The sequence below is a fragment of the Sus scrofa genome, chromosome 8, assembly GCF_000003025.6.
Source record: "Sus scrofa isolate TJ Tabasco breed Duroc chromosome 8, Sscrofa11.1, whole genome shotgun sequence".
Lineage (NCBI taxonomy): Eukaryota > Metazoa > Chordata > Mammalia > Artiodactyla > Suidae > Sus > Sus scrofa.
The window spans coordinates 113272095-113298648 of NC_010450.4; the positions used below are offsets into that span (position 1 = coordinate 113272095).

Genomic DNA, 26554 nt, shown 5'->3' on the forward strand with positions numbered 1-26554 from the left:
AGCAATGAGTAGGTAGATTCTGACACATGAAAATAAGTTCCAAAGGAGAAGGTCTAAAGAACTCTTTCTGTCTACTTTCTCTCTGTCAAATGAGCAATAGCAAACCCATAGCCATCCACCTAATAGAACTTTCCACTTTCCAATTAACCCGATTATTAAAAAAAAAGTAATAATCCATATTTTCAGAGCCTTTTCTAAACATAGGCAGGGAATTAGACTATGACTAATGGAAATTCAGTGACAGATACTGAGTAGGGTAGACGCCTTAAAAATATTTGTTCCCGGAATTCCCACCCTGGCGCAGCAGAAATGAATCTGACTAGGAACCATGAGGTTGCAGGTTCAATCCCTGGCCTCGCTCAGTGGGTTAAGGATCCAGCATTGCTGTGAGCTATGGTGTAGGTCGCAGACACGGCTTGGATCTGGCATTGCCATGGCTGTGGGGTAGGCCAGCAGCTACAGCTCCAAATGGACCCCTTACCTGGGAACCTCCACTCACTGTGGGTAAGGACCTAAAAAGACAAAAGACCAAAAAAAAAAAAAAAAAAAAGTGTTCCCTATTTGGTTCAATGTTAATGGAGTTGTATTCCTGTCAAGCATCTCCTACAGTACAGTGTTCTGTCTTCTAAAAGGAAGCAACCTATGAGATATAGATGAGGAGAAAAGGTTAGGGGTTGCTATAATGAATATGGATAGAGCCAACAAAATTTTACAAGTCAGGAGTTCCCGTGGTGGCGCAGTGGTTAACGAATCTGACTAGGAACCATGAGGTTGCGGGTTCGGTCCCTGCCCTTGCTCAGTGGGTTAACGATCCGGCATTGCCGTGAGCTGTGGTGTAGGTTGCAGACACGGCTTGGATCCCGCGTTTTTGTGGCTCTGGAGTAGGCCGGTGGCTACAGCTCCGATTCGACCCCTAGCCTGGAAACCTCCATATGCCGCAGGAGCGGCCCAAGAAATAGCAAAAAAGACAAAAAAATAAAAATTAAAAAAATTTAAAAAAATAAATAAATTAAAAAAATTTTACAAGTCAAATCAGATTAGCTTACATGTTCTAATGTTCAGAAAACAGTTTTCAAGATTGAATCAAATCTCTTTTTTATCTGGTTTAATATCTTTAACCTATCACAGACAGGAAGTTAGAAGTCCTTTGCCTCCTTTGCTGTAAGGACAAACTTTGAACATGAATATTTACTCCAAAGTACAATTGGGCCATAACCAGAAACTGATGGTCAGGGGAGCTGCATGTTGCTATTTCTGTTTTTGCCACTGTCCCTTCTACATTCTACCCTAACCCTCATAATTTTTCCTTGGTTGATTTTTTTTCATAGGGTCCGCCTGGTCAAAAGGGGGATCAAGGAGCCACTGAGATCATAGACTACAATGGCAACCTCCACGAAGCCTTGCAAGTAAGTGACTGTTCCCTGCCCTGACAAAGACAGTAACACTGATGAGACCCATGCAATGTGTGTAAATATCAGCACTTGCTCCCTTAGCTGTCAGAGGGCCCCACTGCTCAAAGCATACCTTCTCCCTGATCTCCTGACCCCATCTTCTTCTCCCTGCCCTAGCTTATCCTCTTTTTTTCCTAGCATTTTTCAATCTTTCCTTTTCTTTCCCTTCCACCTTTAGATACACATTAGTCTTTTCTGGTTTAAATCTTGTATTCGTTTGCCAGTCTTTTTCTCCTTGCTTGAAAAGTGACCCTAGCAAAGCAATTAAGAGCTCTGTGGCTCTGAAGTTGGAACTGCCTGGATTCAGATCTCTTGCTCACTAAGTATAAGAGCTAAGGCAAGTTATTTAGTTCTCTGTGCCTCAGTTTTTTCACCTGTAAAATGAGCACAAGAGAAGTAACTGCCTCAAAACATAGAAAGGGTTGTTGTGAGGATCAAGTATAGATTATATACTTAGAACAGACCCCAGCACATAATAAGTGCTCTGCAAATATCTCTTACCACCACTACCATTCACTTCTTTTTCTTTCACTAAATTAAAACCTGCAGACCCTGTGGCTTATATCCATTATCTTGGCTTCCTATTTGTCATTTTCACTTTAGACTCTTGCAGTCTATCCTGTATCATCATTTTATTGCAACGCCTCTTATAAAGGTCAACAATAACCTCTAGGTCAGGCTCATTGTATTCATCATTCTTGACTTTTATGTGACATTTACATTAAATCACTTCCTTTTAAAACTCTTCCTGGTTTCTCTGACTCTCTCCTCTCATTTCTTCCAGTTTTCTTCCTTGATGGATCTACTCTAGTATTTCTAATTTCTCTGTCCATCCCCTAATTTGGGGTATTCTCAAGTCTGGGATCTTGTCTTGGTACAATCACTCCCTGGTATGGCTTCCAAACCTTTTACCTCCAAGTCTGATCTGCATATACGTTTAGCTGTGCAGGAATATGTCCACTCTGCCTTGACACCTTCCACCAACACACACAACTATACTGGTTACCTTTCCCACCTGTCAAAATGATTCCCTATCCCAACTAACCAGTTTCTGTTAATGATACCATAAGTTTTCTAATTTTCTGAGATGGAACTATTAGTGCCATTTTCAAACTATTCTTAGTCTTTTATCCATTATACCACACCAGAAGCTACTCTTTTCCTTTTTCAGAGAATCCCTGGAGGTTGCCCCCTACTCTATCCATTCCCAACCAGGTCTGCATTGTGCTTATCTCAGATCAAACACTTCAACAAGCTTTTAACCAATTCTTCTTCCCCTAGTGCTTCCTTGCCCTTCTAATCCATCCTGTATATGACTCCAGGAATAGTTTTCCTAATTTATCCCTATTTTAATGACCGTAGTCTGTTCAGAAAATTAAGTGACCCTCTTGCCCACTCTATCAAGCCCCAACTTCTCCATCTGACTTGAAAGGCTCTATAAACCTATCTTCCCCATACAGAATTTTTTCATTTCTCCACAACATACCTATCTTATCCATAAAAATCTCCCTCTTTTTTCCTGGTTCATCTTTTTTCTTTCTTTTATCCATCTAAATACGATCCAGCAGTTCATTGCTGCCACCCAGATGAGCGTCTCCTCTTAATCCTTTTAAATATTAGCAATCAGGGCCCAGTAGTCTAACATTTAATTATTCTCAAACCCCATAATTTACTTTAGTCTTGCCTCTTACCAGATTGTAAATTATTTGTTGACAGGAAACTTGTCTTATGTTTATTTTGTATCTTCCAGTGTGCCCACCCCAGGTCTGGACATATAAATATTAAATAAACTGGTACTGGCTGAATTAGTGAATACACTAGTTCAAACGCACAACCCATTTTTTGCTTGAAAGCCAGATTAGGTGTTTTAAATATTTTCCATTTTGTACTTTTTTGAATTTTTTTCCCATCCATACGATTTCGCTAATATTATTTAATTATAGTAGATCTACATTTCTTTGGGTCTTTTGTTCCAACTATCATTTTTAACTAGTAAAGCATTTATGAAATAGTTTTTACAGAATCTGTCTTCAGCGTAGCCTGTTCTTCTAGTCTTTCTATTCTTGTTCTGGTAAAGAACAAAAAGAAGCATGCTTACTGCTTAGAGAAATGTTGCTTGAGCAGTGTGAATTAGTCAGCAGCTTGAATTAGTGTTCCTCAGTGCAGGTGGATTAGACACAATCAGTAGCCTCTGGCTATAGTCAAGTTCTGGAACCAGTTTTCTAAATTGGTCACTTTCCCCCATTAATCGATGACTCATGTGTAAAGAAGGCGGGGAAGAACAGGAAGTTTTGATTACCTACTATGTTGTCAGAGTTTTTACTTAAAAATGTAGAGACACAGGAGTTCCTGTCTTAGTGCAGTGGAAACGAATCCGACTAGGAGCCATGAGGATGCAGGTTCCATCCCTGGCCTCGTTCAGTGGGTTAAAGACCTGCCATTGCCATGAGCTGTTGTGTAGGTCGAAGTCACAGCTCAGATCCTGTGTTGCTATGGCTGTGGTGTAGACCGGCAGCAACAGCTCCGATTACCTAGCCTGGGAACCTCCATATGCCGTGGGTGTGGCCCTAAAAAGACAAAAAAAAAAAAAAAAAAAAAAAAAGTAGAGATCTAGTTTTCAACATTATTAGCAATATTTTAAATTTCCCTTAAACTGCTTCCAATGGTACCAAAATTCTCATCACTATCTTTGAGAGGTATCCACTCACTCATCTTCCAAGATACGCTACAATGTTATTGGCCAAGCCCATTTTCTGAAAAAATTGCGGAGATGCTTTAAAGCATCCTTTGCATGAATGGATCAAGCTACTCTTAGTCTAAATCCAAAATCTGTTTTGATTTCACTCTCTGCTAGTGACTAGCTGGATCATTTTGGGGAAAACAGTTAATGTAGCGATACTTCATTGATCTGATCTGAAAGAGGGGTTTTTTTGGAATAGATCTTTTCTAAGCATCCATAAAATCTACTGTTATGCTTAGCATTATTTTTTAGGAGCTCCTGAATACACTTTGTTAGTTTGTTTTAACCCACTGTACTTTTAAAACAATCTAACACCTACATCTCAATATGGAAGGATAGATGAGCTCAATTTCATTTTTTTACCTCAAGTTCTATATGACTATAAACCAGTCAATATCCATCACAGTCAACTAGTTCACATTTATATCTCAACCTAAAGATGAATTATTCTTGGAGTTTCCATTGTGGTGCAGCGGAAATGAATCCGACTAGTATGCATGAAGATACGGGTTTGATCCTCACTCAGTGGGCTAAGGATTCAGCGTTGCTGTGAGCTGTGGTATAGATCACAGACGTGGCGTGGATCTGGTGTTGCTGTGGCTGCAGTGTAGGCTGGCAGCTACAGCTCTGATTCGACCCCTAGCCTGGGAACCTCCATATGCCACAGGTGTGGCTCTCAAAAAGCAAAAGGATAAATAAATAAATAGGAATTATTCTTATGAGATTGTTTCAGCATCTATGTGTTGTGCTTGTAAATAGCTTGTAGTTATTTTTTTAACTTCAAAACTATTCATTTGTTTTCCCAATGTAGTAGATTGTGTCCATAATAAAATAAATTAAACTAAATAGCCATTAGATTGAGAGGAAGTAGTAGACATTTTTTCTAATTCTCTAACTAGCGATGAATATTGTTTTGTCCATTTCATTTCGCTATTGCTTCCTCTAAAAAAAAAAACTGTAAAAAAAAATCTAGGATAATTAGATAAATAAGTATATTACAGTTGTAAAAATAAAACTTAGAAATATAAAATTTTACTGTTACCACTATTGAAAATTGTTATGGGCACACCTTTTATTGTGCTTCACTTCATTGCACTTCAAAGATTTTTTCTTACAAACTGAAAGTTTATTCCTACTGTACAGCACAAGGAATTATATCTAGTCACTTGTGATGGGACATGATGGAAGACAATGTGAAAAAAATGTGTGTATATAAAAAAAAATGTGTGTGTATATATATATGACTGGGTCGCTTTGCTGTACAGCAGAAATTAACAGAGCTTTGTAAATCAACTGTAATAGAAAAAATAAAAACCTTAAAACAATGAGAAAAGAAAGTTTATGGCAACCCTGTTCCAAGCAAGTCTGTTGGCTCCATTTTTCCAACAGCAACTGCTCACTTCATGTCTCTCTGCCATATTTAGTAATTCTCACAATATTTCAAATTTATTAATTTTGATTATATTTGTCATGGTGATCTTTGATGTCCCTATTGCAGAAAGATTATGTCTCTGAAGGCTTAGATGATGGCTAGCATGTTTTAGCAATAAAGAATTTTTATTGAAGTAAAGTTGTACAGTATTATGTAATTTACAGGTATGCAATATGGTGATTCACAATTTGTAAGGATTATACTCCATTTATAGTTATAAAATATTGGCTATATTCCCTGTGTTGAATAATATATCTTTGAGCAATAAAGTATTTTTTAATTAGGGCATGTACATTTTTTTATTTTTAATTTTTTATTGTTTTTTATTTTATTTATTTATTTTATTTTATTTTATTTTTTGGCTACAGCATGCAGTGGCTTGATGTAGGATCCCAGTTCCCAGACCAGGGGTTGAACCCTGGCCACAGTAATGAAAGTGCCTAATCCCAACCACTAGACCACCAGGAAACTCCCTATATTGGTTTTCTTTACATGTAATTCTATTGTACACTTAATAGACTATATTATAGTTTAAACATAATTTTTATTTGAGATGGGAAACCAAACATTTGTGTGACTTGCTTTATTATAATATGCACTTTATTTTGAAGGTCTGAAGCCTTTACCCACAGTATCTCTGTGGTATGCCTGTATTTACATGAACATTTGTCATAAGCCATTTTTTTAGGTTTTTATTTAAGATGATTATGTTTCCAGCATTAGTAGCAAAACCTTTTAATGTCCTAACTCAGGCTTTTAAAATTTCTCAACACCATGTAAACTAAACCTGTCCCCTAGTGTAAATCATGGTGAGTTTAAGCTTGCATCATTATGAGAAGTGAAAGAAAATAACCTTTACTTTTAAAAAGATTCACATAATCACAGCAGAGAATAAATCACAAAGCAGCTTGCTAGGCTTCCAGCAATTTACAGTTGCTCTAATTCATGCCTCCCATCTCACCTCATGCCTCTGTAGAGAATGTCATGTCTTTCTCCATCAGTACCAAAAGTTCTGGTTTTCAAATCACTACTGAAGTTCAACAGAGAACCCTGCTGAGTTTATGTAGTGTCAGCTTAGAGGAACCAGATACAAGAAATCCAAAGTGAGCCAGTATCTTTAGGATGTGTCTCAATGTCTGCACACTGCTTCTCCAGGATGGCAGTAAAAACGTTTTTGAGAAGTTGGCTTAGCTTTTGGTCATTTGCTCTTCTATTACCTGGGTGGAACTGGCCCTGTATAATTTTTAGGTCTCACAAATAGTTATTGAATAAGATTATTGGATAGTTCAGTTACCAAAAATAACATTCTTTTATTTATGCAATTCATTATAAAATGTCATTATCCTTAAATTTTAAAAAAGACATACTAGTTTTGTGTTCAGGTGGAAAATGAACCATATGTGGTACAGGTTGGAAACCTTCTGAGTTTGCATTTGAAACTCCTTCCCTTTCTAAGGTTTTATGGTTTTGCTTTCTAGTTAAAAATGTAATTTGTAATTAACTGGAAAGCAATAGTAAAGAAATTATTTCTACTCTGTAATTTTCTAATAGTCTTTTTAAAGTGACTCATCTACCCATACTGGAGCAAAGAAGTTGTTTTCTTATACCCGTAAATTCAACTCTTGCTCTAGGTGAATCCCTTAAGAATAAATTAAGTGGTGTCTTATGTTATATAGATACAATGGTATAAAAATCTGGGCCTTGACTTTTTCATAACCATGCCCCCAATTGGTGCCCATTTTGCCATTTATCTTAGAGACACTCATTATATTTTCTACCCTGTTTTCTCTGAAGCTTAAAGGATCATGACTGATTTTATGATGGAATACAAACTTGAACCACCAGTGTACATACAGAAATATATTGTTTTCTGAGGAAAGATGACACCATGTCACTGAAGACTCAGTGTTTTAAGTGAGATCAATAATGCTAAAATTATTTTTTACAACGACCACCATAAAAAACAGCACCAGCACTTGGAATTAAGAATTGGAATGGAGAAGTGGAAATCAAAGGCATGATGTTAAACCAATATTCACAAGTTACTTATAATTAGATAGTGTTTCTCTATGACCAGAGCTCCTGATGGAAAATATTCTCCTCTCTAAGATCATGGAAAGTGGTTATAGGCCTTACAGAACTTTCTGCACAAGACTTAGACTAGAAAATCTTAATACAAAAACGATGCACGAATTGGGTATTGGTTGTTTTAGAGATTGATACATGGAGAGAATATATTTTGGTATGGTACTCTAGTACTTTACATTAAAAAAAAACAAGATGATGGAGTTCCCATCGTGGCGCAATGGTTAACGAATCCAACTAGGAACCATGAGGTTGCAGGTTCAATCCCTGGCCTCGCTCAGTGGGTTAAGGATCCAGCATTGCTGTGAGCTGTGGTTTAGGTTGCAGACGCGCCTCGGATCCTGCGTTGCTGTGGCTCTGGCGTAGGCTGGTGGCTACAGCTCTGATTAGACCCCTAGCCTGGGAACCTCTATGTGCCGCGGGAAGCGGCCCTAGAAAAGGCAAAAAGACAAAAAAAAAAAAAAAAAAAAAAAGATGAAGAATTCCTGGCGATGCTCAGTAGGTTAAGAATCTGATTGCAGCAGCTGGCTCACTGTAAAGGTGCGGGTTCAATCCCTGGCCCAGCACCATGGGTTTAAGGATTCGGTTTTGCCACAGCTGTGGTGTAGGTCACAACCGTGGCTCAGATTCTGTCCCTGGCCCAGGAACTTCCATATGCCACAACTGTGGCTAAAAGAGAAAATTTTTTTTAAAAAAAACCAAGATTAATTCCACTTCACCTCCTATTTTTGGTTATGGCATGTGCACACACGCACAGGCTAATTACAGTGCAACAAATGAGATGCAAACTAAAAGAGAAAAAAATATTACTTATACAATTATATGTTTCTGTTTTCTCCAAAGTATTCTAGAAATAGAACTTTTATGAACAGCAGCAGTAAAGTTTCTCAGTTCACAGTTATGCTGACAAACCACCCATGTATAATATTTTAATATATAATCTATTTAAGTCAGGTGAATTAAAATTTTTACATTTTCTTTTTCCTTTACCCATAGATTTTTTTTTTTTTTTTTTTTTTTTTTTTTTTTTTTTTTTTTTTTAATTTTATTTTCCCACTGTACAGCAAGGGGGTCAGGTTATCCTTACATGTATACATTGCAATTACAGTTTTTCCCCCACCATTTCTTCTGTTGCACCATGAGTATCTAGACATAGTTCTCAATGCTATTCAGCGGGATCTCCTTGTAAATCTATTCTACGTTGTGACTGATAAGCCCAAGCTCCCGATCCCTCCCACTCCCTCCCCCTCCCATCAGGCAACCACAAGTCTCTTCTCCAAGTCCATGATTGATTTTCTTTTCTGAGGAGATGTTCATTTGTGCTGGATATTAGATTCCAGTTATAAGTGATGTCATATGGTATTTGTCTTTGTCTTTCTGGCTCATTTCACTCAGTATGAGATTCTCTAGTTCCATCCATGTTGCTGCAAATGGCATGATGTCATCCTTTTTTATGGCTGAGTAGTATTCCATCGTGTATATATACCACATCTTCCGAATCCAATCCTCTGTCGATGGACATTTGGATTGTTTCCATGTCCTGGCTATTGTGAATAGTGCTGCAATGAACATGCGGGTGCACGTGTCTCTTTTAAGTAGAGTTTTGTCCGGATAGATGCCCAAGAGTGGGATTGCAGGGTCATATGGAAGTTCTATGTATAGATTTCTAAGGTATCTCCAAACTGTTCTCCATAGTGGCTGTACCAGTTTACATTCCCACCAGCAGTGCAGGAGGGTTCCCTTTTCTCCACAGCCCCTCCAGCACTTGTTATTTGTGGATTTATGAATGATGGCCATTCTGACTGGTGTGAGGTGGTATCTCATGGTAGTTTTGATTTGCATTTCTCTTATAATCAGCGATGTTGAGCATTTTTTCATGTGTTTGTTGGCCATCTGTATATCTTCTTTGGAGAAATGTCTATTCAGGTCTTTTGCCCATTTTTCCATTGATTGATTGGTTTTTTTGCTGTTGAGTTGTATAAGTTGCTTGTATATTCTAGAGATTAAGCCCTTGTCAGTTGCATCATTTGAAACTATTTTCTCCCATTCTGTAAGTTGTCTTTTTGTTTTCTTTTGGGTTTCCTTTGCTGTGCAAAAGCTTTTCAGTTTGATGAGGTCCCATGGGTTTATTTTTGCTCTAATTTCTATTGCTTTGGGAGACTGACCTGAGAAAATATTCATGATGTTGATGTCAGAGAGTGTTTTGCCTATGTTTTCTTCTAGGAGTTTGATGGTGTCCTGTCGTATATTTAAGTCTTTCAGCCATTTGGAGTTTATTTTTGTGCATGGTGTGAGGGTGTGTTCTAGTTTCATTGCTTTGCATGCAGCTGTCCAGGTTTCCCAGCAATGCTTGCTGAATAGAGTTTCCTTTTCCCATTTGATGTTCTTGCCTCCCTTGTCAAAGATTAATTGACCATAGGTGTCAGGGTTAATTTCCAGATTCTCTATTCTGTTCCATTGGTCTGTCTGTCTGTTTTGATACCAGTACCACACTGTTTTGATGACTGTGGCTTTGTAGTATTTCTTGAAGTCTGGGAGAGTTATGCCTCCTGCTTGGTTTTTGTTTCTCAGGATTGCTTTGGCGATTCTGGGTCTTTTGTTGTTCCATATAAATGTTTGGATTGTTTGTTCTAGTTCTGTGAAAAATGTCATGGGTAATTTGATAGGGATTGCATTGAATCTGTAGATTGCTTTGGGTAGGATGGCCATTTTCACAATATTGATTTTTCCAATCCAGGAACATGGAATATCTTTCCATTTTTTTACATCTTCTTTGATTTCTTTGATTAAGGTTTTATAGTTCTCGGCATATAGGTCCTTTACCTCTTTGGTTAGGTGTATTCCGAGGTATTTGATTTTGTGAGGTACAATTTTAAAAGGTATCGTATTTTTGTATTCCTTTTCTAATGCTTCATTGCTGGTATACAGAAATGCAACTGACTTCTGAATGTTAATCTTATATCCTGCCACTTTGCTGAATTTATTAATCAGTTCAAGGAGTTTTGGGGTTGAGTCCTTAGGGTTTTCTAGGTATAGAATCATGTCATCTGCATACAGTGACAGTTTGATCTCTTCTCTTCCTATATGGATGCCTTTGATTTCTTTTGTTTGTCTAATTGCTGTGGCTAAGACTTCCAAAACTATGTTGAAGAGCAGTGGTGAGAGTGGGCATCCCTGTCTTGTTCCAGATTTGAGTGAGAAGGCTTTCAGTTTTTCCCCATTGAGGATTATATTTGCTGTGGGTTTATCATAAATGGCTTTGATTATATTCAGGAATGTTCCCTCTATACCCACTTTGGCGAGGGTCTTGATCATGAATGGATGTTGAACTTTGTCAAATGCTTTTTCTGCATCTATTGAGATGATCATATGATTTTTGACTTTTTTCTTGTTAATGTGGTGTATGATGTTGATTGATTTGCGTATGTTGAACCATCCTTGTGAACCTGGGATGAACCCAACCTGGTCATGGTGTATAATTTTTTTGATATGTTGTTGGATTCGGTTGGCTAAGATTTTGTTGAGAAGTTTTGCATCTATATTCATCAATGATATTGGGCGATAGTTTTCTTTTTTGGTGGTATCTCTGCCTGGTTTTGGAATGAGGGTGATGGTGGCCTCATAGAATGTCTTTGGGAGTATTCCTTCTTCTTCAACCTTTTGAAAGAGTTTAAGGAGGATGGGCACCAATTCCTCTTTATATGTTTGATAGAATTCACCTGTGAAGCCATCTGGTCCTGGGCTTTTATTTGTAGGGAGTGATTTTATGACCTCTTCAATTTCATTTCTAGTGATTGGTCTGTTCAGTTGGTCTGTTTCTGCTTGATTCAGTTTTGGCAGGCTGTAAGATTCTAGAAAATTGTCCATTTCTTCCAGATTGTCAAACTTATTGCCATATAGTTGTTCATAGTATTCTCTTATGGTTTTTTGAATTTCTGCTGTATCCGTTGTGATTTCTCCTTTTTCATTTATAATTTTGGTGATTTGGGTTCTTTCTCTCCTCTTTTTAGTGAGTCTGGCCAGGGGTTTATCAATTTTGTTCACCTTTTCAAAGAACCAGCTCTTGGTTTTATTAATTTTCTCTATTGTTTTTTGAGTCTCTATTTTATTGATTTCTTCTTTGATCTTTACAATTTCCTTCCTTCTGCTGACTTTAGGACTTCTTTGTTCTTCTTTTTCTAATTCATTTAGGTGGAGGGTTAAGTTGTCAATTTGGGATCTTTCTTCTTTTTTGAGAAAGGCCTGGATTGCTATAAATTTCCCTCTGAGCACTGCTTTCGCAGCATCCCATAGATTTTGAGAGGTTGTGTCTTCATTATCATTTGTTTCAAGATAGTTTTTAATTTCCTTCTTGATTTCCTCATTGACCCATTGGTTTTTTAGTAGCATGTTGTTTAGTCTCCATGGAGTAGGTTTTTTCTCTTTCCTTTTCCCATGGTTGATTTCTAATTTCATGGCATTGTGGTCAGAGAAGATACTTGAGATAATTTCTATGCTCCTAAATTTATTGAGATTCGCTTTATGTCCCAATATGTGGTCGATTCTTGAGAATGTTCCATGAGCATTTGAGAAGAATGTGTATTCTGATTTTTTTGGATGTAGTGTCCTGAAGATATCAATTAAGTCTAACTTTTCTATTGTTTCCTTTAGGATCTCTGTTGCTTTATTGGTTTTCTGTCTAGAGGATCTGTCCATTGATGTGAGGGGGGTATTTAGGTCTCCTACTATGATTGTATTCTCATCAATATCTCCCTTTATGTCTGTTAATATTTGTTGTATGTATCTGGGTGCTCCTATGTTTGGGGCATATATGTTGATGATAGTAACATCCTCTCCTTGGATGGATCCCTTAATCATTAAATAGTGTCCTTCTTTGTCTTTCTTTATGTCTTTTGTTTTAAAGTCTATTTTGTCTGATATGAGCGTTGCAACTCCTGCTTTTCTGTCATGTCTATTGGCATGAAATACTTTTCCCCAGCCTTTCACTTTCAATCTATATGTATCTTTTGTCCTAAGGTGAGTTTCTTGTAGGCAGCATATTGAAGGTTTTTGCCGTTTTATCCACTCAGCCACTCTGTGTCTTTTGATTGGGGCATTCAGTCCATTGACATTTAAGGTGATAATTGATAGATGATTATTTATTGCCATTTGATCCTCGTGTTCCAGTTGATTCTATGGTTCTCCATTCTTCTTTTTTTTTTTTTTTTTTTTTTTGGTTGGATGGTCTCCTGTTATTATCTGCTTGAGTGTATTTTTTTTTTTCATTTTTTGCAAATGCAATATTTGGTTTTGGCTTGTGGTTGCCCTGTTTTTTAAGTATGCTAACCCCTTCCCATAATTGTGTGTTTTAGCCTGATGGTCCTGTAAGTTCAAACACTTCATTATTATATTAAAATTAAGAAGAGAGACATACATACAAACAAAAAGGATTATTTACCTCCTAACATCCCTTGCCCACATTTTATGGTTTTGATGACTCTTTTATTTTTTTCTTTTTAATTTTATTTTGTTTGAAGCATGTTCATGATTAAATCTGTATGCTGGCTTATTTGAGTGACTGCTCTCTGATTGTATCTTCCTCAGTCCTAGTTCTTCCTCTTCTTCTTCTTCTTCTTTTTTTTTTTTTTCTTTTCTTTTTTCTTCCCTTTCCTTCCTTTCTTTTTGGTTTAGAGAAGCCCTTTCAATATTTCCTTTAACCTGGGTTTTGTGTTGCTGTATTCTTTAAGTTTTTGTTTGTTGGGAAAAATTTTTATTTCCCCTTCTATTTTAAATGATATTCTTGCTGGATAAAGTATTCTAGGTTGCATATTTTTTCCTTTGAGCACTTTAAATATCTCTTGCCATTCCCTCCTGGCCTGTAGTGTTTCTGTAGAGAAATCAGCTGATATTCTTATGGGGGTTCCCTTGTAGGTAACATTCTGTTTTTCTCTTGCTGCCTTTAGGATCCTCTCTTTATCACTAACTTTTGCCATTTTTATTATGATGTGTCTTGGTGTGGGTCTGTTTGGGTTCAGTTTGTTTGGGGCCCTCTGTGCTTCTTGTATCTTGAATCCAGTATCCTTTAGATTTGGGAAGTTTCCAGCGATAATTTCTTCAAATATATTTTCCATTCCTTTATCTTTTTCTACTCCTTCTGGAATTCCTATTATGCGTAGATTGGCCCGTTTTATATTATCCCATAGGTCTCTTATATTGCTTTCCAGTTTTTTGATTCGGTTTTCTGTCTGTTGACCAGATTGAGTGATTTCCATTATTCTATCTTCCATATCACTGATTCGTTCTTCTGCATTATTCATTCTGGTTTTTACTGCCCCTAGTTCAGTTTGCATCTCTGCAAATGAATGTTCTAGTTTTTCTTGGCTCCTCCTTATATTTTCTAGCTCCTTTCTGAGGGTATCTGCATTGCTGTTCATATCTTCTCTTAATTCCTTCAGTATTTTCACTATTTCTCTTTTGAACTCCAGGTCTGTCAGACTGCAGAGATCAGTTTCATTGTTGACTGTTTTAGGTGAGTTCTCCTGTTGGTTTGACTGGGGGTGGTTTCTCAGCTTCTTCATCTTGCTTGTTGTCTTCTTTCTCCTGAGGGAGTTGTACTCTCCGTTATCGGGTAGTGTTTGCCTTGTCACTGCCCTGGAATATTTCCTGAGGGCTGTCGTTGTTGGTCAATCTTTTTTTGAGGCAGTGTGGCTTTTCTGGAGTGTTGATGGGACTAACAGTGTTTCTTTGAAGCAAAGGAGGACTTCCTGAGGGCAGACAGGACTGGGAGGTCCACCCCACGATGGTAGCAGATTTCACTTGGTTCTCAGCACCCCCTGGGGTCTTGGGCGGGTAGCGGGGCCCTTGGAGACTCAAGAGGCTCCTCCCCAGGGCAGCCCGACTCAGAAAGACCGTCTGAGATCTTTTCCCGATTCGGCCAGGCTTGTTGCAGCTTTTCTGGGCTGCAGGGGGTCCTGCCTGGAGCTGGCAGTCCTATGCAGCTGGTCCACTAGGTCTCAGCACCCCTTGGGGTCTTGGGCGGGTAGCAGGGCCTTTGGAGACTCAAGAGGCTCCTCCCCAGGACAGCCCGACTCAGAAAGACCGTCTGAGATCTTTTCCCAATTCGGCCAGGCTTGTTGCAGCTTTTCTGGGCTGCAGGGGGTCCTGCCTGGAGCTGGCAGTCCTATGCAGCTGGTCCACTAGGTCTCAGCACCCCTTGGGGTCTTGGGCGGGTAGCAGGGCCCTTGGAGACTCAAGAGGCTCCTCCCCAGGACAGCCCGACTCAGAAAGACCGTCTGAGATCTTTTCCCGATTCGGCCAGGCTTGTTGCAGCTTTTCTGGGCTGCAGGGGGTCCTGCCTGGAGCTGGCAGTCCTATGCAGCTGGTCCACTAGGTCTCAGCACCCCCTGGGGTCTTGGGCGGGTAGCAGGGCCCTTGGAGACTCAAGAGGCTCCTCCCCAGGACAGCCCGACTCAGAAAGACCGTCTGAGATCTTTTCCCAATTCGGCCAGGCTTGTTGCAGCTTTTCTGGGCTGCAGGGGGTCCTGACTGGAGCTGGCAGTCCTATGCAGCTGGTCCACTAGGTCTCAGCACCCCTTGGGGTCTTGGGCGGGTAGCAGGGCCCTTGGAGACTCAAGAAGCTCCTCCCCAGGACAGCCCGACTCAGAAAGACCGTCTGAGATCTTTTCCCGATTCGGCCAGGCTTGTTGCAGCTTTTCTGGGCTGCAGGGGGTCCTGCCTGGAGCTGGCAGTCCTATGCAGCTGGTCCACTAGGTCTCAGCACCCCCTGGGGTCTTGGGCGGGTAGCAGGGCCCTTGGAGACTCAAGAGGCTCCTCCCCAGGACAGCCCGACTCAGAAAGACCGTCTGAGATCTTTTCCCAATTCGGCCAGGCTTGTTGCAGCTTTTCTGGGCTGCAGGGGGTCCTGCCTGGAGCTGGCAGTCCTATGCAGCTGGTCCACTAGGTCTCAGCACCCCCTGGGGTCTTGGGCGGGTAGCAGGGCCCTTGGAGACTCAAGAGGCTCCTCCCCAGGACAGCCCGACTCAGAAAGACCGTCTGAGATCTTTTCCCAATTCGGCCAGGCTTGTTGCAGCTTTTCTGGGCTGCAGGGGGTCCTGACTGGAGCTGGCAGTCCTATGCAGCTGGTCCACTAGGTCTCAGCACCCCTTGGGGTCTTGGGCGGGTAGCAGGGCCCTTGGAGACTCAAGAGGCTCCTCCCCAGGACAGCCCGACTCAGAAAGACCGTCTGAGATCTTTTCCCGATTCGGCCAGGCTTGTTGCAGCTTTTCTGGGCTGCAGGGGGTCCTGCCTGGAGCTGGCAGTCCTATGCAGCTGGTCCACTAGGTCTTAGCACCCCCTGGGGTCTTGGGCGTGTAGCAAGGCCCTTGGAGACTCAAGAGGCTCCTCCCCGGGGGAGCCCGTCTCAGAAAAACCGTGGGAGAATTAGGTCGATCTATTCACGGCCTGGCTAGGCTTGTTCTAGCTTTTCTGGGCTGCAGGCCTTTTCTAGGGGGCTGGTGGTGTTTGGTGCTGCTCTGTGGAAGTGTAGCCCCTCCAAAGGGCAAGCAGGCCTGTGCAGGGAGAGCCCCTGCGGTGGTAGGCTTCAGGCAATTGTTGAGGCCAGCCCTCCTGGATGGCAGGCAGCCCCAGGTTCGGCGAGAGCATAGGGGGTGGCGGGGGTGGGGGGAGGGAATGCACTGGGAAGCACAGCTTTCTGCTAGCTAGCGGGCCTGTAAGCTTGCTGTGGCGTGGGGGTATTCTATGGGGACCCACCCCTTCTTCTCTCCCCTCCCCAGCACGGGCGCAGACCAGGCTCTTCTCCCAGGTTCCCTCTGAGGCGGCTTTCCACTTCCCCGCCCCTAGAGTATTGCTCCCTTCCTCTGCGACAGCTTTGTTTTCTAGTCTCCCAGGCAGTCTCTGCCCCCTCAAATGGTTTAGAGACCTCCCAAGCAGTTTCCGCTCTTCCCCGCCCCCCTAGCCCGGGGACTAATCTCTGGAGCTGAGGTCTCGGTGCCCAGCCCCCCCCACCAGGCGTCCCCAGGCCCTTTCTTGGGGACTAACCTTCGGAGGCGAGGTCTCGGTGCCCAGCCCCAACCCAGGCGTCCCCCGGCCCCCTCTCGGGGACCAACCTTCAGAGCTGAGGTCTCGGTGCCCAGCCCCCACCCAGGCGTCCCCCGGCCCTTTCCCGGGGACTAACCTCTGGAGCCGAGGATTCGGTGCCCAGCCCCCACCCAGGCGTCTCAATTTTTGCTGACTGTGCCCGTAGTTCAGATGGTCCGTTGGGTTCTTGATCTTTTTTCCGTACTCCGACTTACTGCTACACTCTTCTCTGCATCTGGAGATTCCTCCGGTTCGTTTGATCTTTCCCCCGGTAGGAGACTTTCCAGGGTGCGGGATCCCTTTCTCCTCCGCAGTTCCCTTTCGGGAGCGCCCGTCCCGCTCGGATTCACCTTCTCTCACTCTCCTCTTTTCTCCCGTTCTGCCCAATAATGTCACGAACTTCTTGCCGTTATTGGAGTTTAGGTTCCTCTGCCAGCGATTGGTTGTTGTTCTGTGCGAGTCATTTCTTCTGTAGATGTGCTTTTTTTGTTGTGTTTGTGGGAGAGGGCGAGCGTGTCCCCCTACTCCTCCGCCATCTTGTCCTCTCTCTACCCATAGATTTTTAAATAAAATTCTAAAAATATTTTTAAAGAGACTCTTTACAATCTATGGTATTCATTTGAAGGTAGGATAATATATTCTCAGTATCTTGCCAATTCCGTATAAGACAATACTCTTGCCAAAACATGCTTTAAAAGTTGATTATTTTAGAAATGTATTACTGTACTTTGGCACACAAATTAGGTAACTCTGTCTTTATCGATGCATTTTCCCAACAGAGAATTACCACCTTAACTGTCACGGTAACTCCTATTGCATGATTTCTATGGTTTGTGACTTTGTATTTGGTATTGATGCATGCTGGTCATAATGGTACTAATGTAGCCATTATTTTTATCTGATAGTTAATTTTATATCTTCTTATTTTAATAACCTCTTATAACTTTTGTCCTCATTGGATCACTTTGCTTTATAAAATGTCAAGAAAAATAGTAATTTTTCTTTAAAACATTTGGCCTTATCTTAATAACATGGCTTTGTTCTTTAGTGTTTAGGAAATCAAAGTCTTTCTGTGGGGAAGGGAAAAGGGTTTCTAGAAACACAGGTAATATTAGGAAGCTCATCAACCCCATAAATGTGAGACAAAGCAGCAATTTTTCCAATTGCCTTACAAATCAACTCCAAGGCATCTTCAGTATTATCTTGACATAAATGTGTTGGGTTCATTGTTGTTGTTGTTTTTGCATATAAGTAGGTAGTTTTTATAAACCTGTAACTGGCAAAATTTTGCCTCTTCATAAGTCTATACCTGAGGATATTTGATTATGATAGAAGTTGGGGGGAGGGGTGTTGTGTACTTATTATTTAAAGCAAACATTTTAATAAATATACTTATTCCTTTTTAAAACTTTGTCTTTTCTGGATTTAGGGTCCCCCTGGACCACCTGGACCTCAAGGATTACAAGGGCCAAAGGTTGTTATTCATTTCACTTGTTTTTATTTACCACATATGGTATGGAAAATCCCATATTAAATATTTATGTGTGTGTGTATGTATATATATAGCTTTGAAAATAAATCTTACAAAATACTGGAGGAGCTGAAATAAGCAATACTGCTTAACAGAGCTAAGAATAGATCTGGGCTGAAGAAAGAAGGATCAGAAAAAAAATAAATATTAGGAAAGAAGGGAGAGAAATAGGAATGGTATTAAATTTACAGGAAGGAAACTGAGAAAAACAGAGAGTATTAAACAAAAGAAAAAGAAGTTTGACAGAAATTATAAGCATAAAGAAACACTAAATGCGGGTATGGGAAGTTCCTATTGTAGTTCAGTGGTAACAAACCCAATTAGTATCCATGAGGACATGGGATCAATCCTTGGCCTCACTCAGTGGGTTAAGGATACAGCATTGCTGTGAGCTGTGGTGTAGACCTGTAGCTATAACTGCATTTTGACCCCTAGCCTGGGAAGTTCCACATGCCATGGGTGCAGCACTGGGGGAAAAAAAAAAGACAAAATAAAAATAAATGCGGTATATGGAAAAAGGAAAATATTTAAATAGAGGAGGATTGAAGGAAATTTACTCTGACACTAAAAAAGATCCTTTCCTTAAATCTTTTATAATAAAAAGAACAAGAAAAGCTTTAGCATGATGCATTCACAGATGACAATTTTCAGTTATTTTTGTAACACATACTATTATATATATATTCAAACATTCTGCCATTTAAATTTCACCTAATAAAACATCAACTATGAACAATAGAAACCAAGTTACTTAAGTATATCTAAAATTTGTTGATGGTGTTAGCTTTATCCCTCTAAACAAAGCTTATTCCACCACGTTTGATCAATTTAGCACATGGCCAGTGATTCTAGCTTTTCAGAACTGAGCTACACGTGTTGAAACATGACTTTCGTCATTGAGTTTTTTGTAGGAGATTCAAGTAGTGTTGAAATCCATCTTTTGCTTATGCCTCTTGAGACAGTTTATTTGCTAAGTGTAACACACACACACCAGCTTTTGTACTTTTCTCTTTCAAGATACTTAAAAACAGAAAGCTAGCATATAGAAACAATTATTTTTCTATTATAAAAAGAAATATTCAGTAAAATATTACTGAGGTCCTTGGCTATGTGAGATATATTTAGAACACAGACTCTAATTTCAACCAGATTTCATGTATAACATTAATGTAAGTTTAGGGATTTTTTTTTTTTGTCTTTTTGCTATTTTTTGGGCCGCTCCCGCGGCATATGGAGGTTCCCAGACTAGGGGTCGAATCGGAGCTGCAGCCACTGGCCTACGCCAGAGCCACAGCAACGCAGGATCCAAGCTGCGTCTGCAACCTACACCACAGCTCACGGCAACGCAGGATCTTTAACCCACTGAGCAAGGGCAGGGATCAAACCCGCAACCTCATGGTTCCTAGTCGGATTCGTTAACTACTGCGCCACGACGGGAACTCCTAGGGATTTTTTTTATTTCTATTTCTCCACCACATTCTGGTCCCTAAGAGGTGTAAGACAAAAAATGCTCCAATCATGTACAGTCTTTATTCCTAGTAAGCAAGTTGGCCTGGATCTTTATTCTTTCATATATTTCTTTAATATATTGGTAAGAAGGACTAGCAAACCTGGAAGGAAATCTGCAGATTCCTTTCTCCTCTATGTAGAGTCAACCAACGTCTAAGGTTCTTGCTCTATCCCTTCAGTCGACCAAGTCTCCAGAAGCAAAATTGTCCTCAATGCTAAATATGTGCCTTATTCCCTACAAACCTCAAACACTTCTGAGACTTGACTCTTCTTCACGGCCCAAAGGCCTGCAGAAGCCCAAAAGTTACTTGACCCGAAAGAGGCAAGAAGGACTCCCCAACTAAGAGGGCTGTACCATTAAACCTGCAACCCTTGCGTTCTATAGTCCAATTGCTGTTAACCAAAGGTTAATGTTTAAGCCTCTACTCCATGATAAGAACTAATATCTAGTAGATAGAGGGTATAGAAAGGGGTTTCAGCAGGGAGCTTTCAGCCTAGCGATGGAGGAAGGTGAGTAAAAGCATAATTATTAATAGTAAGTGCTTTGGTTAAGAGGCATACAAAAGGGCTCCTCTCAGTCCCGGGGTCAAGGAGGACTCCGAGCTGAAACTGAAAAGCAGGGGGAAATTGACCAAATGAATGTCTAGACAGGTAGGGTGGGGAGGGGGTTAGTCTCTCCCTGCCACCCTTCCCAGTGTGTGTCACTCTGCCCTACCTCACACACCCCACAGTGATGTGATAATTGAGATCTTGGCTTAATTGACACGGTCCTTTATTCTTTCCCTGATCTCTCTTTGAGAAGGTCGGGATCATTGGAGTGAAGTGTGCTAATGCCCAGGAGTCAGCAAGTGCAGCATGAGTCAAATATAAAACTCAGTCTCATGCAGGACTCTCAGCCTCTGGCTGAATGGGAACTCGTTCAATTAGCATTTCTCCTTCCTTTATGAAACAAGAACTGTTTGACTTCTTATATATCAAGTAACTTTACAAACTACTTCTGGTGGGTGGAGGATAAATGAATAACACACAAATTTTATTTTTCTTGTAAACATTAATGGGTCACATTTTGAAGATAAAAGTTTAGCAAAGCAACCATTATTGGACCCAGGGTATTGACGAGTGTTCAGACTGGATGTAACTGGGGCTTAGTCATTTGCATCCAACCTCAACAGATTTGTTTGTGGTAAAATAAACGTTGCCACTACCACAAAGAGCAGGAAACCTGGAATAAAAAAAGGCCTTTTCTTTTTTTCTTTTTTTTTTTCTTTTGATTTTCATGCCTTCCTTCAACATTTGGAAGGCTCAGATTTCATGCTGTGGCCAATAGCTCTTAAATTTTTTACCGGGGAAAGGAGCTCTGGCCATTTCAATATTGTGGTTTATAACATCACCAAGAAAGCCTTTCTAGAAAAATACTGCCTGAAGTCAACTCCCTGGAAATCTGTTTGTGAGGCAGGCCGTTCACACATTCCAAAGAAGTGTTTTCACAAAGATTCCACAGTGTGGGAATCAAAAACATTTATAATGGGATCTACATAAATGACTCATTAATATAAAATAATATCTTGCCCTTCAAAGAATTTGTTCTTTCAGTATTTTTCCAATTGTAAGGTGACTGGACATTAAATTTGTTTTAATAGAACATCTTCAGTAAAGAAAAAATAAATCCATATATTTAGAGTTTGTCAAGTTTTCTAATAAATCATAATGTGAATAGTAAACTTAGTTCATTCCTAGCATAGTATAGGAAATTGAATTGATCCCAGAGTAATTTTATGCGGATTAAGATATTATCTGATTTATTATATCCTTCAGTGAAGCTTATCTGGAAATAGCATATGCATAATCATTGTGAATTTGGATTCACTGTTCAAACAATGTGAAGTTAAATATTATAAATTCATGGGGCCTTGCATTTTATTGTTTCTTAAGTCAACTGTCATGTTTTTTGTTTTTTTTCCCTAATCATAAAATAAGAGAAATCATACAGATTTTTTTTTATATAGATTTTTTTAAGGAGAAAAAAATTGAGTCATATAGGTTGTTGCTATAAGGTATGATCAGCCATCAAATGATATTATTTTTATTTTACCAATTTTTTTAGCCTGCATCTCACATGGCTAGATTAAAACCCTAGATCTCAACTACATATATGTATTATTATATGTGATATACAAAAATGTTTTTAAAAAAATTTTAAATGATATTTTACTTGGTATATATATGTACCATGATGTAATAATGTCCTCTTGGGTTAGGATGCATTTGCTGAAACTTAAATTGTATTGTCACCAACTAGAATCATTTTTTACATCATATTTATTTAGTATGCTACCAATAGTAAATAAGAAGCTAACCATCAATTTTTATCTTAACAGGGAGAACCAGGATCTCCAGGAGTCCCAGGAGTTGATGGAGAGCAGGTAATTTTCAAAGATACACAGTGTCGTTTAAAGAATCATTTTTTCGGAGTTCCCATTGTGGCTCAGCCTGGGAACTCACATATGCTGTGGGTGCGGCCCTAAAAAGACAAAAAAAAAAACACATGTCTATTTCCTGACTGTAAAAGGAGAATAAAAACTACATCCTGAATCACCCCTTAGAGCTGTCATGAGAACAAAACAAGAACATGAAGGGGGTTTCTGTCCTGGCTCAGCGGAAACGAATCTGACTAGTATCCATAAGGACGCAGGTTCTATCCCTGGCCTCTCTCAGTGGGTTAAGGATCCAGCATTGCTGTGGCTATGCCATAGCCGGCTGCTGTAGCTCTGATCGGACCCCTAGACTGGGAACTTCCATATGCTGCGGGTGCGTCCCTAAAAAGACCAAAATAAAAGAACATGCTGGAAAAGTGGAAGCTTTCTAATCATTAATTGAACATTAGTGTGCATAAATGATTTGCCTGTCTATAGATTCTGGACCAATGAAAACTGTTGGTAGTTAGATCCCCTGCCTGCATTTAAGGGGGATAAAAGGATATAATGGGTGGAGATAGGAGAAATTTATTTGGACTTTTGTGTGTTATAACAACACAAGGTCCTGGTTCAAAATGTGTATTGTTCCTTTGAGCATTAAATCCAGTAAGTTGTTTTCAGGCTGGTGATACAGCATTAGCTGCCAGGTATAAATGTGGAATCATGAGAAGTGATTTTCGTACTTAAATGGCCTGATTAATAGAACTTAATTCCTTCCATTACAGGGGGAGATGGTATTGACTCAGTGTAGATGATTGTTTTAAGAGATAACTGTACTTAAAAATGAAAATCCGGAGTTCTCATTATGGCTTAGCGGTTAACAAACCTGACTAGCATCCATGAGGATGCGGGTTCCATCCCTGGCCTCGCTCAGTGGGTTAAAGATCCGGCGTTGCCATGAGCTGTTGGGTAGGTTGCAGACACGGCTGGGATCCCACATTGCTGTGGCTATGATGTAGGCTGGCCGCCACAGCTCCAACTGGACCCCTAGCCTGGGAACCTCCATGTGCCGTGCATGCGGCCCTAAAAAAAAAAAAGAAAAGAAAAGAAAATCAGAATCATGTCAGCATGGGACCCACCTATTGACAGAATTGATCTGGAATTCTGTTTTCCCTAGGATGTAAATATCAATGGTCGGTATGATTCTTAAATGCAAACCATATCATTTGTAGGGACTCAAAGGCTCAAAGGGGGACATGGGGGATCCAGGCATGCCAGGTGAAAAAGGAGGAATTGGTCTTCCTGGATTGCCGGTATGTTTATTCTTTTAATGATGTGTTCATATAAAGATAAATAATCAGAAAATTGTTATATTGTTAGCTGCAGTCTCATCTAATGGTTCATCTAATATTTTTATTTTTAAATATCTGAGGTGTTATTGGTTAATTACTAAAACTAAGGCTCTAAAAATAATTTTAAAGGATCTAACCAAATGAATTATGAAATAAACCTTTATATGTTTCTGAATTTTCTTCACTAGAATATAGTAAAGTAAATATAGTTGGTCATTAACATGGTTTACATAAGATGTAGTAACTAATCAGTTTTGAATAAACCATAATAAAAAATAAACCAAAACATATAAAATAATTAAAAAACAGATTACTCTGGAAAGTGTTCTCTTTATGTGTATAATATTATAGGATTATGTTTTTATGGTTTTCCCCCATAATTTTTACTGAGAATTTGGAGAAGAAAATGTGGGAAATTATAGGAAAAAATTTTAGCAAACTTCACTGCCCTAGAGCTTTTTAATTTTTTTAAAACAAGGAAATATATAAACAAATTTCAATGAAAACTAAGCTAAAGGACTAACCTTTGGTGTTTAAAGTGTGCACCACTAAAAATACAGCATTTATAAATCAGATCTCTTTAGCAATGTACAAGTTTAACCAATCAAGCAGAACTTGATTTTTATTTACTTTATAATTTATTTCACATATCACCCACAATCCTAGGGATTTGAGGAAGCTTGCTGTTTCAGGCTAAAATGCAAGGGGATAAATCCTTCGCTTACATATCATGTGCACGATATTATAAAAATGTCAAAAGGATGATGGATTTGGGGAGAAAATTCAGCTGTTTCTTACACTTTGAAAGTAACTTGACCAGCTCTGCTCTTACTGGTTGTTTGTAGGGCGCCAATGGAATGAAAGGAGAAAAAGGAGACTCCGGATTGCCAGGTCCTCAGGGTCCTTCCGTAAGTCTGTGGTGGCTGAACTTCCATGGTCCCCAAAAAACTCTGCAATGGGCCTATTATTAGCCTACTTCAACCCATGCCAGATGGCTTATCAGATGTAAAAAGACCATGAACCTCTTGGTCTGTCAAACTGTAGAAGAAATATCTGTTCAGCCTTGTGCAGCGAGAGACAAAAGTGTCTCAGAGGTCTCCATGAGAAGCAATTTTTCAAAGGACTGTCTAATCCTGAGGAGAAAATCAATGGTTTTCCCACGATGTTTGTGGATAGAGTTTTGTGACTATAGAACCTACGTTCTTTTTCTCTCCAGAGCCCTATTGTTGCTTAGTGAAATATTTGAGAGTTTAACAGTGGTTGTAGCATTACAGCATTTCTTGGTAATCAGTTGCTTCCTTTTCTTTTAATGTGCTTTTGATTTATTTTGGCTGTGGTGGCATGGCTGTATTTTTTTAAGTTTTTTTCTTCTCAAGAAGGAATTTCTAGAGAATCAAACGCATCGCTTCTTCCAATATCCGTCTTCCCCTACAACCATTAATGGCCTTAGCAGAACTCCAGCATGAAATTCAAGCCTAACTGCCTTATCTAAATGAAGTAACCAAATACGTGTTTATTTTTCGGACGTGCAGATCATAGGCCCACCAGGCCCACCGGGTCCCCACGGCCCACCAGGCCCTATGGTAAGTCTCTCTTCTCTCCAAAATGTAATCATTTATTTAAGAACATGCTACCAGAGAAAACGTGAGCACACTCCTCCAAACATCCAGCTTGTATTCTGTACTGCTTTCCTGTGGAGTGGACAGAAAACAGAAGGCACTTTTTGGATTTCGGTGTTGTCTTTCACTGTCCTAAACACATCTTTTGGAAAGAGACAGGGTAGTTTTGTGATAGGAAAGTTGAAGAAATAGATTTGATAAGCTTTATTCTACCTTTATGGTATGAATATTTGAAAATCATCTTAACCAATCACTGTCCTAGGCCATTAATAGCATAACAAGGTAAATAAATGTAGCCATTAATGAATGTTACTAACCAACTTTGAGGATGGAGACTCTTTAATGAAATGTATAAGAACACCTATAGGAAGCTCCCGTCGTGGCTTGGCAGTTAACGAACTGACTATAGCATCGATGAGGATGCAGGTTCAATCCCTGGCCTTGCTCAGTGGGTTAAGGATCTGGCATTGCCATGAGCTGTGGTGTAGACCAGCCACTTCAGCTCTGGTTGGACCCCTAGCCTGGGAACCTCCATGCCGCATAAGGTGTGGCCCTTAAAAGACAAAAAACAAACAAACTTATAAAATTATAACAAAAATTAAAGCTTAAAGCTCACTTCCACAGATGATACATATCATTAGATCTTTTTCTTTTCACTTTTTCAGACTTTAGTAAATACAGTGTTGACCGCAAGTATCCCTCAATGACCCAGTGAAGACGATGACCATGTCCTCATGGAACTTATGTTCAGTGAGACATTCCCCCACATGTCTACCTAATGACAGTTGTGTTGAACTAGGAGGCAGAATGCTTCAAGTGCTTTTGACTGGGACGAGAGGGAAACAAGTCAGGCAGCCTCTAAGGTCATATTCATCTCAAAGGTATCTCAAAATACCATATCTTCAACCACAGAGATTAAATAAACTGTGGGTCACTCTTCCTATTGTGCTCTAAGAAAGAGCATCATTGAAATGATCCGGTCCATAGACCCAATCATCTGCTCCTTACTAACTGCCATTTGTAGTTCATACCACAAAACAATCTTATTTTCTTTAAACAGCTCCTTAGGAATTCAGCAAATGGCATACTTTAGGCTTTTTTATTCTCCGTCCACTTTAAGTTTGAAGATTAAATTTTAAAATGCTATATCGGAGTTCCCGTCGTGGCACAGTGGTTAACGAATCCGACTAGGAACCATGAGGTTACAGGTTCATTCCCTGGCCTTGCTCAGCGAGTTAAGGATCCGGCGTTGCTGTGAGCTGTGGTGTAGGTTGCAGACGTGGGTCGGATCCTGCGTTGCTGTGGCTCTGGCGGAGGCCAGCAGCTACAGTTCTGATTAGACCCCT

The 26554-nt window shown here is 39.9% G+C and overlaps 1 protein-coding gene across 1 annotated transcript in view; it reads left to right on the plus strand.

Annotated features, from left to right (window-relative positions):
* Positions 1–26554, plus strand: part of COL25A1 (collagen type XXV alpha 1 chain) — a 469169-nt gene that overhangs the window by 405498 nt on the left and 37117 nt on the right. Inside the window, 7 exon segments of the mRNA XM_021101684.1 lie at positions 1329–1406; positions 17563–17586; positions 18213–18257; positions 22202–22246; positions 23470–23550; positions 24435–24497; positions 25122–25172. Coding sequence (XP_020957343.1) covers positions 1329–1406; positions 17563–17586; positions 18213–18257; positions 22202–22246; positions 23470–23550; positions 24435–24497; positions 25122–25172 — 387 coding nt within the window.